The sequence below is a fragment of the Stylophora pistillata genome, chromosome 6 (genome assembly GCF_964205215.1).
Source record: "Stylophora pistillata chromosome 6, jaStyPist1.2, whole genome shotgun sequence".
Classification (NCBI taxonomy): domain Eukaryota; kingdom Metazoa; phylum Cnidaria; class Anthozoa; order Scleractinia; family Pocilloporidae; genus Stylophora; species Stylophora pistillata.
The window spans coordinates 35,383,302-35,396,921 of NC_142524.1; the positions used below are offsets into that span (position 1 = coordinate 35,383,302).

Here is a 13,620-nt window from a genome sequence, read left to right on the forward strand (position 1 = left end):
AATACAAGCTCTTAGGTAAACCTCTCACAAGAGTAGAAAAAATTCCACGCGCCGCCACCTTTGTTTTGAATTTTCATCTTTTGACCTCGCGCTTCTTTCGCACGTTTCTCTCGCGCGCTTCACGCAAGAGTGACCTGTTTCCCCGCGCGAGGAAACTGGTACGAGCTTAATTAGCAGTAAACGTCTGTAAACATCAGGTCGTAGGCGCGCGCGCGAGCACACGCAACTCTCAGCGGTAGCTATAACAGATCATGAGCAAATGTCGATCTTATAGATTTTTAAATGCGCGAGAACGCGCGTGGAAATTGCTAAACTCACGAAAGATATTGCATAAAAACAAGTCCAGTGACGCCTTCTTTTTATTGTTCCAATATGATAATAACGTCGAAAGGAATCATCAGAAAGAAAAAATAGAAAATTCTACGGAAGGAAATTTGCGATGTGTGAAAATTGCCTTTTTTCTAGATTTTCTGAAATTCCGCTCTGTAGAATTTTTTAAAGATCTTTGTGCATTTTCCTTTTCAAGTGCGAAAAGCAATCACTGAAAAAAAAACACGGGGTCACTGGGTTAGTTTTCGAATTATTTAAACCACAAGCTATGAAATGCGTCTAAATAAGCCTATGAAAGTGTTACCATGGAAACTGCTAGTGATGAAATGACATCTATTTTTGGATAACCAATGATTATATAATTAAATCCCGTAAAAGTGTTCAACTGGCCTTGGTCAGTCTTTCTTTTGTATTCTTTCAAAGTTACAAACCATCAAAAAAATGAAAAGTGGTATGAGCCACCTTAAGGGGCAAGATGTTTGCGCATCCTCGATCTCTGTCAAGGCTTCAGATGTCCAACTGTACATACAATACAAAAAAAAAAAAAAAAAAAAACCAGAAAATCATTGCAAGATATTTCAACTCAGGAATCCGATGTTCACACAAGGGGATCCAGAATTCTGGCCATTTTGACCAAAAAAGGCACATAAAAAGGCTGAAATTGTAGAAGAGAACAAAGTACACCCACATATCTTCCGTAAGTCCTTTATAATCCATTTCGATGCTCTGAAAGTCATCAATATATTTGTTAAATACAGTTTCTCAATTATATTAAAACCTATCTGGATAAGAGATTGTCTTTCTTGAATTCACTGACAAAATTAGTAATTGTGCTCTCAGTGTTGCACACGTACCACCACATCATAACGAAAGTGTAGTTCCCCTTAATCTTCTAGTATGCTTGCTGTGCGGGGCTTTTCATGCAGTAATGCTAGTTTGTAGGTTGAAATAAAAATACAGACATGCTTTGCATCCCGGAGTTAGATCTCTGAACAGCTCCTTGACTTGAGAAGATGTGATGCCCCTATGGAACTCCTGTCATTACAATTTAAAAAGATTAAAACGCACTTTTAATTAGTAAATAATTAATGTACAGAAATAGAAAAGTTTTACCTTCAAGGAAGAATTGTTTGTGAACTTTGTGAATGTGCTGACATAAGGTGAGCCATTTTCAATCACAGAGCGGCAATATTTTTCTGCCATGAAATCATAACCATCCTCTCACATTTCCTAACTTTAATTACCAGTACTCTTTAGGTATACACTCAGACAAGAGTCATGTCAAAAAAACTTGAATAAAAAGCAGTTTTCCAAAGCATTTCAATAAAAAGTTTCAAAGAGGGCACTCTTTAATAACCCAATATAGGGCTGAAAGAAACTTACAGCTAAGTCCACCAATAGCAGCTCAGATGACTCATAAGCCTCCGGTCCACCCTGGTGATAAAACTCTTGGATTTCCTCACCTTTCAGAGAACATCTTAAAAACAAAATAGCAGATAAAACATATTTTAGGAGGCAGCATGGCTGAGTGGTCAGCATGTCGGACTCACAATCCACCATCCCGGGTTCGAGTCCTGCCCTGACCACTGCCTGGATTTGTTTCATGAAAGCTCCAAGTTTAAATCCTTGGCCATGCTTGTAAATAGCCAACTGGTTTGCCTCTAGCCAGTTGGGATTCTTAACAATGTTATGTTCAATTCGAAATATTTGTTTTAGTTGTTTGCTTGGCCCCACTAGCACTTGTGCTATAAACACTGCTGAGGGTAAATAAAAGGTATCTTTTTTATTTTTTTTGTAAGTAAACTTGTAGTTTTTAGTTGTGGGAAAGTACAGTGATAATTAACCCGTATTAGGATAATCATTTGACAAACCATGCTGTGCTTTCTTGTGGGAAATGATAATTTTCTCAGCTATAGTCTGCTGCCCTGTTTATCCCTCCACCTTACTCAGCTTAATGCTCCCTTGCAACTGGTAAATTTTATTTATTATTTAATCTTCAGTTAGTAGTTTTTTTTCTACATTTCTCTGATTATGATAAACAAGTATTTAATATCAGCTTGGTTTGAATGGATCACCAGCAAATAATTACAGATTTGATAATAGGCCTTCTAGCCAGATAAAAAATAAAAACATAGACCTTATCCTAAAACATACTCCAGGCTTCTGTCCAGTGCGGTGATTGCGGTAAATTCCAGTCAAAAATGGCCAACTGATGTATTCTTCTGGAATATTTACCTAGCATGGAAATATGGGTAACAAAAAAAGTTATCAAAAAGATGTTTTTGGAAACTAAGATCAGTATCATGATCTAGTTATCTAATGATGTTTCCTTGTGCTGTGATATTTTCCACTACCTGGTAAAGTTGTCCAACACAAAATTCATCCAGGGAAGATCCAGTTTATCAAGCTGGTGCATTACTCAGGATCAATTTGTTGTACATGTTATTTGACACTTTTTTTTCAAGAGCTGTTTTCAACAAGATTAAGTCTATGAAGCCAAGCTTGCCCAAGAATATAATGCAGTGATTCAGCCAATGCTTTGACCCAGACCTCTTGCTCAAGCATCCAGCAAGCTAAATGCATAGCTTCTTATCTGTAGCAGGACACTGCAGAAATCCTAGCTAGCATAACAGTAAGAAAGCCTTCATCTTCATGGTATAGTAACCAGACAGATAAGTATTGCCACATTGTGGACAGTTTCAGATAAAACTTATTAACTCATCAGTCATAACTTAAATGAACCCTTCCACTCCCATAAGTGACCAAGATAAAACTTCTCCTTATAGTATTAACACAATATCAAGCAGACAAGTGATGAGAACGTAGAAAAACATCAATTAGGAGATTATCAGTTGATCCAATACCAAATTCTCCAAATTAACATCATAAGAATCGTATGGTAGTCAATAAGGAGAATCACTAATGAGATCTTGGAAGTAAAAGAGTTAAGAAAGTCTCATCCACGCATTCTATATTTGCAGAAGTATTTCCATAAAGTGGGATAAAAGAAAACATGTTTATTCAGTAAGCTTACAGATTGATATCAGAGCAATTGCACACCCAACCCCACTAACCCAAAAACTGATTTAAAAAAAAGTGTTGGGGGGGGGGGGGGTAAGTGTGGAGTTTATCAGTTGCTGACAATGATCCAAACTTACTTCATCTCTGACCTCTCGCACGATAGAATGAAACAACTCATACACAACTGCCTTGCTATTCATATCATCAATATCAACCACCATTTTGTTCTCAGTTTGTTTGTTGGTCTGTTTTACTTCCTGTAAAAAAAAAAATAGAACAATGTCTCACTGTCGCAAAGGTGAGGTCCAGAAAACATTTAAGGTTGAGGTTGATACTAATAAATTCTTTGAATTACTGTACTTTAATATAAAGTTTCAGTTTTCTCAACACAAAAAATATATTTTTATAACGGTCCAGTGGTCGGTAAACAAAGTGAAAGCATCATTCTCTTGGTCATCCATAAAATGAATATTGGCATCAAACTAACCTAAATTAAAATAGATGAATAGGAAAATAAAAGTAGTCAACCTTCTCATTCCTATGAGTGACCAAGACAGAATTTCTAATATTACAATATCAAGTACATAGGTGGTGAGAATAGAGAAAACTATACATTTAGAGATTATTAGTTGATCCATTACCAAATTCTGCAAAGTAACATCATAAAATTTGTATTGCTTATAGGAGAATTTCTAATGTGATCTTGGGAGTGAACAATTACACAATTAACAATTTGATGATGAGCTTGGGATTTCTATCCTATGATAGTTAATAAGGGGTTAGCCTGAATCAACCATCCAGTCATGGAAATCCAGAGCTAATTATCCAAATGTCTTAGCAAAAAATCTACTATTTATTTAAAACTTAACAACAAGACATGCTTGTGTTTTTATTACAGCCTTTTGAGACACATAGGAAGAATTTTATGCCGTTAACTAATGGCGTAATTTCTTTCAGTCTCATTGTTTATTATAAGATTTTACACCACTAGCTTATGGCATTTTTTCTTTTTTTAAGTATTTGTGTTATATAGAGTTGGTATTATATTTAGTGAAGGATTTTACACTGTTAACTAACGGGATTAAATCATACAATATACAGACTGAGTTAGTGGCATTAAATCTTACAATAAACAGACCAAGATAATCCCATAATTCACTGTTATCTGACACTGCCGACACACTACTCAACAGAATAGATGGTAGGTGGTTTAACCAATCAGATTGCAGCATGTGCGATTGAAGGCAAATGGATTATAAATATCATTATAAATATCTTATAAATATCATTTTGTGTTTTAAAGCTTAAGTGCTTACACTGGGTTCTGCGTGTCCTCCTGGAGTATCTAAATGACCTGGATCTTCATAAACTTGATGGCTTCTTCTAATAAAAATCAACTTACTGTCACTTGTTTCTACGACAGAACCAACACCCAATGCATCAGAAAAACACGCATGTTCGTTGGCGTATTCACGTTTCCCGTAGTCTCGTAAAAATCCCCAGTGGCTGTCCTTCATATTTGTACAAACATAATCTTTATAACAAGTTTGTCCTAGTAGTAGAGTTACTGCAGCATCTCCGTCTTCGTTGTTAACGCCATGGAGACGAAATTTAGAACCATTGAAAAGGAACGGTTTCTTCTCCTTACGATCAGCCCATGTTCTGTCGATATCAGTTTCAAATTGGTCATTAGTTGCCTTCCTGTCATACAGATGGGACAAAGAAATAGCCAGGTCTTCTTGCTTTGCGCCGCCGCTAGTACGGAATCTGTCGTAATTTCCACTATTAAAAATCTCTATGAAATGTCCTTCTTCTTTACATTTCTCCACAAATGCCTTAAGCTCCATTTCAGGTATTTCTTTTTATGAAACATAAAAGATTCTGAGCTTATATAAGGATAAGAGAAGGCTTTGAACTGACTGAGATGGGTTCACGAGCCGCCATTTTGAACAAGAACAACAGTGTTAAGGCACGAGATTTGATTGGTCAATTTTGGTAAAGAAAGCCAATGAAAATATTGGTTTCTGCGTTCTGTTTTTATTAAACCAGCGGTTTCACCCAAAGCTACTATGACAACAGTAGTGCACGTAACAAACTTAAAGAGAAGCAGCCATAGTGAATTGTTGGAGGTGGTTGTATCAAATTATCTGCAAAAAACATGGACGCAGAAGGTCTTCATATGAATATAGACTATGTGGGAAGCAGCGGCGTTATTCTAAGTACAGAGCAGAAGGCAGCTCTACAATCTTCCTTGGTTATTTCAAAAAGTAATTACAAGTTTCGTTCAGTGAAATTTTGGGGAAAGATCTTTGGAGTCAATAGTGACTACTTCATTGTACAGGGAGTTGGCAAAGATGAACTGAAGGAAAGAAAAACGCTCTACAGGTATCAAATCTTATATTAAACGGTATTTTATTTTCAAAGTTGACTCGTCGTAAAAAGTGTACATTACGAGCTGATCTTCAAAACTGAGATTACATGTTCATTGTATGCACTTACTGCCCTTGTGCCCCCAGGCATATAGGGAAACAGATCTAAGTAGCATTTTCAATTCGCTTAATTCTAAGAGATGAAAATTTGTTCTGGCCACTATAAACACTATTTAGCATTCTAACACATTTTTATTTACCTCTTTTAGTCGAAAAACCAGACACATGACACTTAAATGGCCCCACCATTGAAGATTCACAGTTAACATTCCTTGTGATTAATCCAGGATTTACAATAAATAACTTTGTTAATTATGATTTTTTCCACAGTCAGGACTGTGTACACTGGGGTCTACTGCCAGTGGTGACAGAAAGCATGAGACATACCTGCTCATTTGTAAAAGGGCGCTTCACAGGAGACCCATCATATGAGTATGAGCACACAGAGACAAAGAAAGCTGAAGGAGTAGATGGTGAAAAATTGGATGCAGTAGATGAGGAAAGCATTGTAAGTTAAGCTTTAAGTTTAAGAAAGTGTTTAGCAATACAAAATATGCAGGAATAGGAGTGTCAATTTTCAAAGTCCAGAAATTGTTACCCCTCAGTTACTGTAATATTTTCACCTCTATTAAGTGGTTATGTCTAGTAAACAGTCATGGTCACCCTTGACTGAGTCCCAATGGCCAATTTCTATTGTCTTCCACCTGTGTTGAATTGTCACTGAAAGTGGAACCAGTCAAACGTAACTAAAGATAGTCTTATAAGTAAAGTTTAATCCATTTTTGTCTCCTGAAATCAATGTTGGTGGTATATTTGAGCAATTTTTTCTATAAAAATTTGTCAATCATGGCATAAAGTGAAGATTTTTTATCATTTTCTTAAAAAAACCCTATTCTGTTGAACTTGTATTAGGTAGTCAGTCCCCTATTCCCTGTGCTTAACCCATTAATAGCCGCAGCTTTTGCGAAAAACTGTGTTTTGAAGCTAGTCGAGCAGATTTTGGGTCACTGTTGTGGTTTTAAAAGCTCAAACTTACCACAAACCCATTCACAGCTTGCACACTCGACGGCCTTTCGATCAAAATGCAAAATGGTGCCCTGAGAATCTCGGGCAGGCGCAGAAAGCAAAATTTTGAGATTTTGCATTTTGAGTTTTTGGGTTGAAAAGTAATGCCCCACTTACGACTTTTACTTTTCTCTCTTTCTCCTGCCTCTTTTCCCCCTTTCCTTGCCAGAAGTTTCTCCTCACTTGCTGGAAATTCTGTAGGCTTCATTTTGGTGTAGAGATTATTTTAGGAAACTACTCAGTATTTTCAAACCACATGCTCAGAAAGGTAGGTGGGTAATGGAACAAGATTTTCATACAGATTTTCAGGTCAAAGTTACAGGGTTTTTTTGCTATTTCTCCAGTCTCCTTCACTCAATTGCACTCATTCTGGTATCGTTTGTAAGATATTTTCAACCTGTTCAAGTATATGCTCAAAGTTGTGCTCCAGGGTTAAAAGTGATGACGTCACAAGGTGTAGAAAGGGTGTGGGTCCACATGGGCACTTAAAGGTGCACTGGACGTCAATAGGTTAATACAGATTTGACTGCAGCCATCCTGTACTGTAGACCTCTTGCATAAATGGTGGGCCAAATTGCTATCTTTTTACAATCATATAAGTAAAGAAACCCTTGTGAGCTCAACAAAATGTTTAAAAAAGGGAATTTTCAATTTAGGCGGGCCAAGAAGGCTTCTTTGCATGTACAAAAAGGAATAATTATCATGCTTGCCATTATGAAAGAAGTTAATGGACCCAAAACAAGCAGTGGCTCTTCAGTCAGCCTCTTAACGAGCAGTGGCTCTACAGTCAGCCTCTTAAGCTTGTGTGCTAAAGGTTAGTTTTGTAATACATTACTCCTTCAATTTCTTAGATTATGGTCAAAGAAGAGGACAGGCTGGCAACAACAATTGAAGCTATTGATTATGATGTCAGAATAGTGCCCAGGGGAGCTTACTACCGAACAGCTCTTGGTACAGTTGAACCAAACAGAAGCTTTGAAGGTGAGGAAAAGAGTAACACCTCTGCAAGCAAGGTTTTCTGCATGGAATCCTTCAGACAAGTCTCTGTCATTGTGGTATAATTTCTGCAGCATGTTTTAAGTATCCCTTCTTGTTAGCACACTAGGTTCTTGGTTAGTTGAGCAAATGTAGCTTGGGTAGTCTTTACTGCCATCCTGATGATGGACCTTCACACATTAATTGTTTACTAATATAATGTTAATGCATACATATTGATGAGAGCTTGTTTTGGAGTATCAGTTGGTTAACTACTGAAAAGAAGTGCGGTAAATTGAAGACGGCATATGTCTGACAAGTCTGGATAATGAATCATTTCTTTTACCCTAGATTTTAATCATAGACGCTTTTGAGTCATTAGACCTCTCTTTGGCATTGCATTACTTGTCAGTGTTAAAGGCAGCTTCTTCTTGACAATCAGAGCTTGGCAAAGTTACTCAATGTATTCATTTCAATTGATAAATGATAATTTTAATATTGTAAACAAGTGTAGGGACCTATCATTTTTTCTTCTTTTGAAAGTAAGGAGAACTGATAGAAATAGATACCCTCATTTTTCTAAATATTAATTGACACAGGTTTGTCAGTGCCAGATTCAGGCAAGCTCTCCAGTTACTTCCATTTCCGAGAGCCATTTCTGTTCACCCAGAAGACTCTTCTTCAAAAGGTATGAATCAATATTTACAACAATTACATCAAGGCCTGAATGGGGAACCAATCTTTTGTGAGTGCTTTAAATGCTGAGGAAAAATTATCAAATGAGAATTTGTGGTGTTGATTAATTGTGGCTGATGTACACAAGATCACTAACTACAACAGTGGAGCTTGTTGCATAGAAAAAAAAAAAATTGGAGGTTGATTATTTAAATACTGATACTGGTCATCTGTTTCTTCAGTAATTCACCCTTGACTTTAATGAAGTGATATTTTTTGTTTTTTTTAGGCTGAGTTGGATAAAGCTATTGACTTCCTTGATCCGATTGATACTGATATACCAAAGGGAGGTAAGTTCTCTTGTAAATTAACTGATTATTATCAAAATCAATGGCCAATGATCTATTTTTTGTTGACTTTTGAAATTCTTGACATGCTACACATGGCCCTGTACATTTGTTTAGGAAACAAAGACCCTCTGAATGCATACAATTGCACATACACAACTTTCTTGGTGGTTCTGACTTTTAAATTGACTAGAAGTATTTTCCTACTCCATTTAACACTCATGATAGTAATGTTGGTTCTTTTCCCTACAGGCTCATGGAGTATCCAGTTTGAGCGCGGGAGTGGCTTGGTTACACTGCGCAGCTTACACTGGTTGGGCTTCACTTTCTATCATGTACCAGGTTCACGAAAGTATGGATCAGTGTATGTTGGTGTTGGCACCAAGAATCTGGACCTTCCTTTTATGCTGTGAAGGGACAACTTCATCCATAAGTTTTATGTAATATAGTGTATTTAATGATATTCACAAACAAATAGAAAGAGCAACTTTAGTGCAGCTGTAATATTATTGTATTCATCTCAACTCTGTGCTTTTTGAAACCAATAAATATGTTTTGCACTCATTGATGCAAAGAAAGAAAAGTGTCTTTTAATGTTGTGTTATTATATTTATTTAAAGCTTGTCACTTATTTTAGTCATGCACAACCAGTGCAGAAATAATAATGAGTTTGCTGCCATTTGAATGACATACCAAACAACCATACTATTCCGTTTCCATTGTTCTTGAAGAGTGATAAAATCACTGCTAATAGAGTGAGTTGTCATTTAATAGACCTAGAACAAACATACTATTATGCTAGCCTTCCATTCTGCCAAAATATATTGGGCAACAGTTCTTTCTGAGGACTTATCTTCTCTTGTTTTACCACTAGTGTGAGACTGGGCCTAAAAATTGTGAAAAACATGATCCAACTTTCAGTGTTTGAAATCTAAAGACATCATATTCGGCTGGATGTTGATCACAAAGTGACCAGCAACTCTAGTTTGTAACCGACTTTATTTCTGACTCTGCTTCTGGCTTTCCATTTCTCTTATCAGTATTGGTGACAGTTTAGGAAGAACCCCTGCAGACAAAACATTACATGTTGTCATTTTATAATCATCATTATTAAAAACTAGATCATTGGATAATGCAATTCAAGACTTTTTATTGGCTTAGCCATTATGGTAGATCAGCCAATATACCATAATCTACAAATATGGTAAGCATACGCATCAGCTTAAAATCAAAAGGGAGCTAAAAAATCCAGTTTCTTCTTACAAAATAATAATTTATTGGGAGCGTTTTTAATAAAACAATTATTCCACTCGCGCTTGTTGGATGTGAGATGATTATAGCCAACGAGGCGCGTAGCACCTCGTTGGCTATCTATCATCTCATATCCAACAAGCGCGAGTGGAATAATTGTTAATGATAACATTACCTTCAATCATGTAAAGGTTACAAGAAAAAACTGTCTTCCTTGAAAAGATTTCATTAAGTATGTATTTAAAAGCAATTTCTCAGCCTGGGTTCTTGAAAATAAATCATTTGATTAGTGCTCAAAGGGTTATCATTTCAAATTCAGGGGAGAGGGCAGTTACTCAAGGGAGCACTCATTCAGGGGAGAGGGCAGTTACTCAAGGGAGCACTCATTAACTTTTTCTGAAAACAGTCTACTCATTACTTTTTGCCCTTAACAAAACACAGTCAAATGGTATATTTATATACCACGCAGATCCTAATGTTTCAATATGGCACACAATGTATTTGCAGTGGTAGTTATTATACCAAACCGAGTAAAACAGTACAATCATGCACTTATCTTGTTCAAACATTCTTCTTCTGATCAGTGAAAATATGGAGGGGGGGCATATTGAGTAGGGGTGCTGATTTGTAGGTTGGTGCTAATTCCAGGATTGTATGATTCACATATGACCATAATTATTGATTTTCTGTGTTTGGGATGGACATGAAAGATCTTAACAATATTTAACGTTTATTTCATGATTGTATGTTGGATATGAGACAGAAAATAGCCAACAAGGTGCAGAATGTTGGGTTGGCTATAACCAATCTCATGTCCAACAAGTGCTGAGAGATGTTTTTGTTTTCCTCAAATTCTGTGCCTTTCATTAAATGCTGTGGGAGCTTCATGAATTTGTTTCAACTCTGATATTTAGAAACACTTTCATTTGGTGAATTTGTTTCCATAAAGGTTGATTTGGTATATGTGCTGATAACTGGAGTTGAGTGAACCAATCAGAACAACAGAAATGCAATATTCTGAGTTGAAAATTTAATAATGAAAAATATTCTGACCTAGTCTCTGTGATATTCTGATAGCCTTCTCTAATTTCCTCTGCTGCTTCTTGCAAACACCTTTTGGAGAAGAACAGTATTTGTGAAGGTGTAGTCTGATCCTCCGGGTGAGTGTAGTCCTGAGAAGGACTGTTGTCAGTGGTAGTGACTGATGTTTCGACAACCTGTGCGGAAGTCATCATCAGAGTCACCTTCACATGTTACCCCCTTCACTACACCTTCACATGTTACCCCTGGGTTCAAGCCATTTACTGCAGAACAGTATTTGTAATATTAGAAAGTTACTTCTAAATAAATTCACTGATGATTGATTGCAATGCTTAGACTCAAAGGAATACAGATAAGGGGAACAAAAAAAGTAAAGAGTACCATTCACAGCAAAAGAAATCCATGACAGCATAGATACTGGTTAATACAATTTTGTTTATAAAAAATTATAAACTAGTTGAAAAAAATGTATTTTGAAGGATAGCTTTCTCATTCAGTTGTTCTAACAAAATTGTATCAATTAAAACTTACCCGTCACTCTCCGATTAAGGATATAACCTTTTGGAGACATAAACTGTGATAAGAACAATACATCCTATGGAAGTAACAAAATAAAAATTGATTGAAGTCATCCTTGTATTATAGTTTGTAACTTAAAATTTCAAATTTTCACTGTTCCTTTACATTCCACATTTTCTGCCTTTCATCTACTGCCATAATAAAAAAAATAAGAAATGGAACAGACATTGGTAATAGGTTAGGGCTTAGATCAAAATTGTTAGAACTATGATAATTTATGCAGTTTCATCAACTGTTCTGATTGGTTAGATATAGATCAATTAGATATAGATCAATTTCTATAGCGCATTTCCATGTAAATGCTCTAATGCGCTTTACAACACTGTGCGGGGGACTTTTTCCAGACTGCCGGCCGCAGTTTACAATTAATAAAGGAGAAATTTTTTACAGATGCCCCCTCCCCCCCTTCCCAGTAAACAGACCAGACCACATCACAGTAATCTCGTGATGTGGGTTCTTTAACGTCCCTTGCCGAAATTAACTAATTGATAGGTACAGGAGACGGGACCTCCGGCTTTACGTCCTATCCGAGAAGACGAAGCAATGTGAGTGAAGCGTCTTGCTTAAGGACACAACGTCAAGCCCCAGCCAGGACTTGAACCCGGGCCATCTGACCTAGAGTCCAGCGCACTGACCACTGGACTACTCACGCCTTGGTTGATATTTACTTGCACACATTTACTGTTTTGCAGGCTTTTTGTCTTTTGGGTTTACTATGTAATTACATTGTTTGGTTTTCTATAATAACCCTTCAAAAATTGAGACCTGAATGGGTTCCTGTTAAAAAGAATTGGATATGCTGTATTTATTTGATTGAGCTCCCTGAGTGCTTGTAAATTCTGGACCTTGAGAGAGGGCACTTAATCAAGGGGGGCGCCTACGCAGTTTCCACCATTTTCTGTGAGTAGTCAGTTTACTCAGCAAAAAAACAATAAACAATAACAAGACATGAAGATGGATCATAGACAGTGAATTTAGGGATTGTAAGCAAGTAAAGAAATAATTAATACTCTACTTGTACACACAATACTAGGGGGGTGGGGGAGGATGCTTATTCAAGGTTGTTAGGCACTTATTAACTTTTCCTACCTACAGGATGGGCACTTATTTGGGGTTAGACACTTCATCAAATTAATTAAGTAACCAAACTGGTTTCATGTGTAGCAAAGTTCAAAGTACTTTATAAGTAAAGGTTATGTTTCTTCTGCAGATTGGGCATCCAATGTTTTCATCATTATCCTTGGCATTGTCCACTGTGAGTTTGGATGCTCTTATACCTGAAATAATTAGTGGAAAACTAATCATTTAATACTTAACCACAGCAATTAGGGCTAGTTGATCAAAATTGTGCCCAGAGAGCAGCTTTTTGCAAATAAGAAAACAAAAGAAAAGAAATTCAGCAAAGAGGCGTGAGAACCTGCTTAAAATGATAAAAAATACGCAACTAGGTCATATAGAAAGTTCAGAAGGCATTTGTTATTTAGCTTGATTTCAAATTTCTGGATTTAAGGATACATGGTTAATTTGTATGTCAAATACTACATATTAGCACACAAAACTGCCAATTTTAAATCTTACTCGAACTTTCATTGATTCAAACCTCAGGCTGACTATGTAGAATAGAATTACTATAAGTTCACGACTCACCATGCCAATGTTGCAAAGTGAATCTTCTAAAACCAAGTGCATTTTGTATCAAACGTGTTGATACAGTTCTTTCCATTGGATCGTCATTTCTTTTCCATTTCTGTGAATAAGTCGCGTAACTGGCGTTTATCATGCATTGACGGCCGAAAAGCATGGGCGAACGAACAAAATTCAGTTCACTAAAAGCGACATAACCTAGAAACTTTACACGCGAAAACATCACTCGAGAAGCCATTTTGGAAACGGCGAAAAGCCTGGGT

At 36.6% G+C, this 13,620-nt stretch overlaps 3 protein-coding genes across 3 annotated transcripts; 1 reads left to right on the forward strand and 2 right to left on the reverse strand.

Moving 5' to 3' along the window:
* Positions 1–1,019: 1,019 nt before the first annotated feature.
* LOC111319071 (uridine diphosphate glucose pyrophosphatase NUDT22) lies at positions 1,020–5,314 on the reverse strand. The gene is made up of 5 exons (XM_022921906.2): positions 4,668–5,314; positions 3,489–3,608; positions 2,468–2,565; positions 1,714–1,807; positions 1,020–1,365 (listed from the first exon to the last, which is right to left on the reverse strand). Exons 1-5 carry the CDS (start codon positions 5,196–5,198, stop codon positions 1,249–1,251), a joined length of 960 nt encoding a protein of 319 aa, XP_022777641.2. The 5' UTR covers positions 5,199–5,314; the 3' UTR covers positions 1,020–1,248.
* Positions 5,315–5,418: 104 nt separating this feature from the next.
* Positions 5,419–9,425, forward strand: LOC111319079 (radial spoke head protein 9 homolog). Its single transcript, XM_022921915.2, has 6 exons — positions 5,419–5,736; positions 6,111–6,288; positions 7,697–7,826; positions 8,420–8,508; positions 8,785–8,845; positions 9,095–9,425. Exons 1-6 carry the CDS (start codon positions 5,510–5,512, stop codon positions 9,253–9,255), a joined length of 846 nt encoding a protein of 281 aa, XP_022777650.1. The 5' UTR covers positions 5,419–5,509; the 3' UTR covers positions 9,256–9,425.
* Positions 9,407–13,617, reverse strand: LOC111319089 (uncharacterized). The gene is made up of 5 exons (XM_022921923.2): positions 13,361–13,617; positions 12,893–12,990; positions 11,666–11,729; positions 11,147–11,206; positions 9,407–9,908 (listed from the first exon to the last, which is right to left on the reverse strand). The coding sequence occupies exons 1-5, from the start codon at positions 13,593–13,595 to the stop codon at positions 9,841–9,843; spliced, it is 525 nt and encodes a 174-aa protein (XP_022777658.2). The 5' UTR covers positions 13,596–13,617; the 3' UTR covers positions 9,407–9,840.
* Positions 13,618–13,620: the final 3 nt, after the last annotated feature.

Bases quoted from the DNA above. Each gene is read 5' to 3' on its own strand.
- LOC111319071 (XM_022921906.2), bottom strand. From the start codon at position 5,198: ATGGAGCTTAAGGCATTTGTGGAGAAATGTAAAGAAGAAGGACATTTC. The intron at 3,609-4,667 runs GTAAGCACTTAA...TTTTTTTTACAG, and splicing joins GAGGACACGCAGAACCCAGT to GAAGTAAAACAGACCAACAA. The intron at 1,366-1,713 runs GTAAGTTTCTTT...TTGTAATGACAG, and splicing joins TGCTATTGGTGGACTTAGCT to GAGTTCCATAGGGGCATCAC.
- LOC111319079 (XM_022921915.2), top strand. From the start codon at position 5,510: ATGGACGCAGAAGGTCTTCATATGAATATAGACTATGTGGGAAGCAGC. The intron at 6,289-7,696 runs GTAAGTTAAGCT...TCAATTTCTTAG, and splicing joins CAGTAGATGAGGAAAGCATT to ATTATGGTCAAAGAAGAGGA. The intron at 8,509-8,784 runs GTATGAATCAAT...TGTTTTTTTTAG, and splicing joins AGAAGACTCTTCTTCAAAAG to GCTGAGTTGGATAAAGCTAT.
- LOC111319089 (XM_022921923.2), bottom strand. From the start codon at position 13,595: ATGGCTTCTCGAGTGATGTTTTCGCGTGTAAAGTTTCTAGGTTATGTC. The intron at 11,730-12,892 runs GTACTTTGAACT...TTACTTCCATAG, and splicing joins ACATAACCTTTACTTATAAA to GATGTATTGTTCTTATCACA. The intron at 11,207-11,665 runs GTAAGTTTTAAT...CTTCTCCAAAAG, and splicing joins CCTTAATCGGAGAGTGACGG to GTGTTTGCAAGAAGCAGCAG.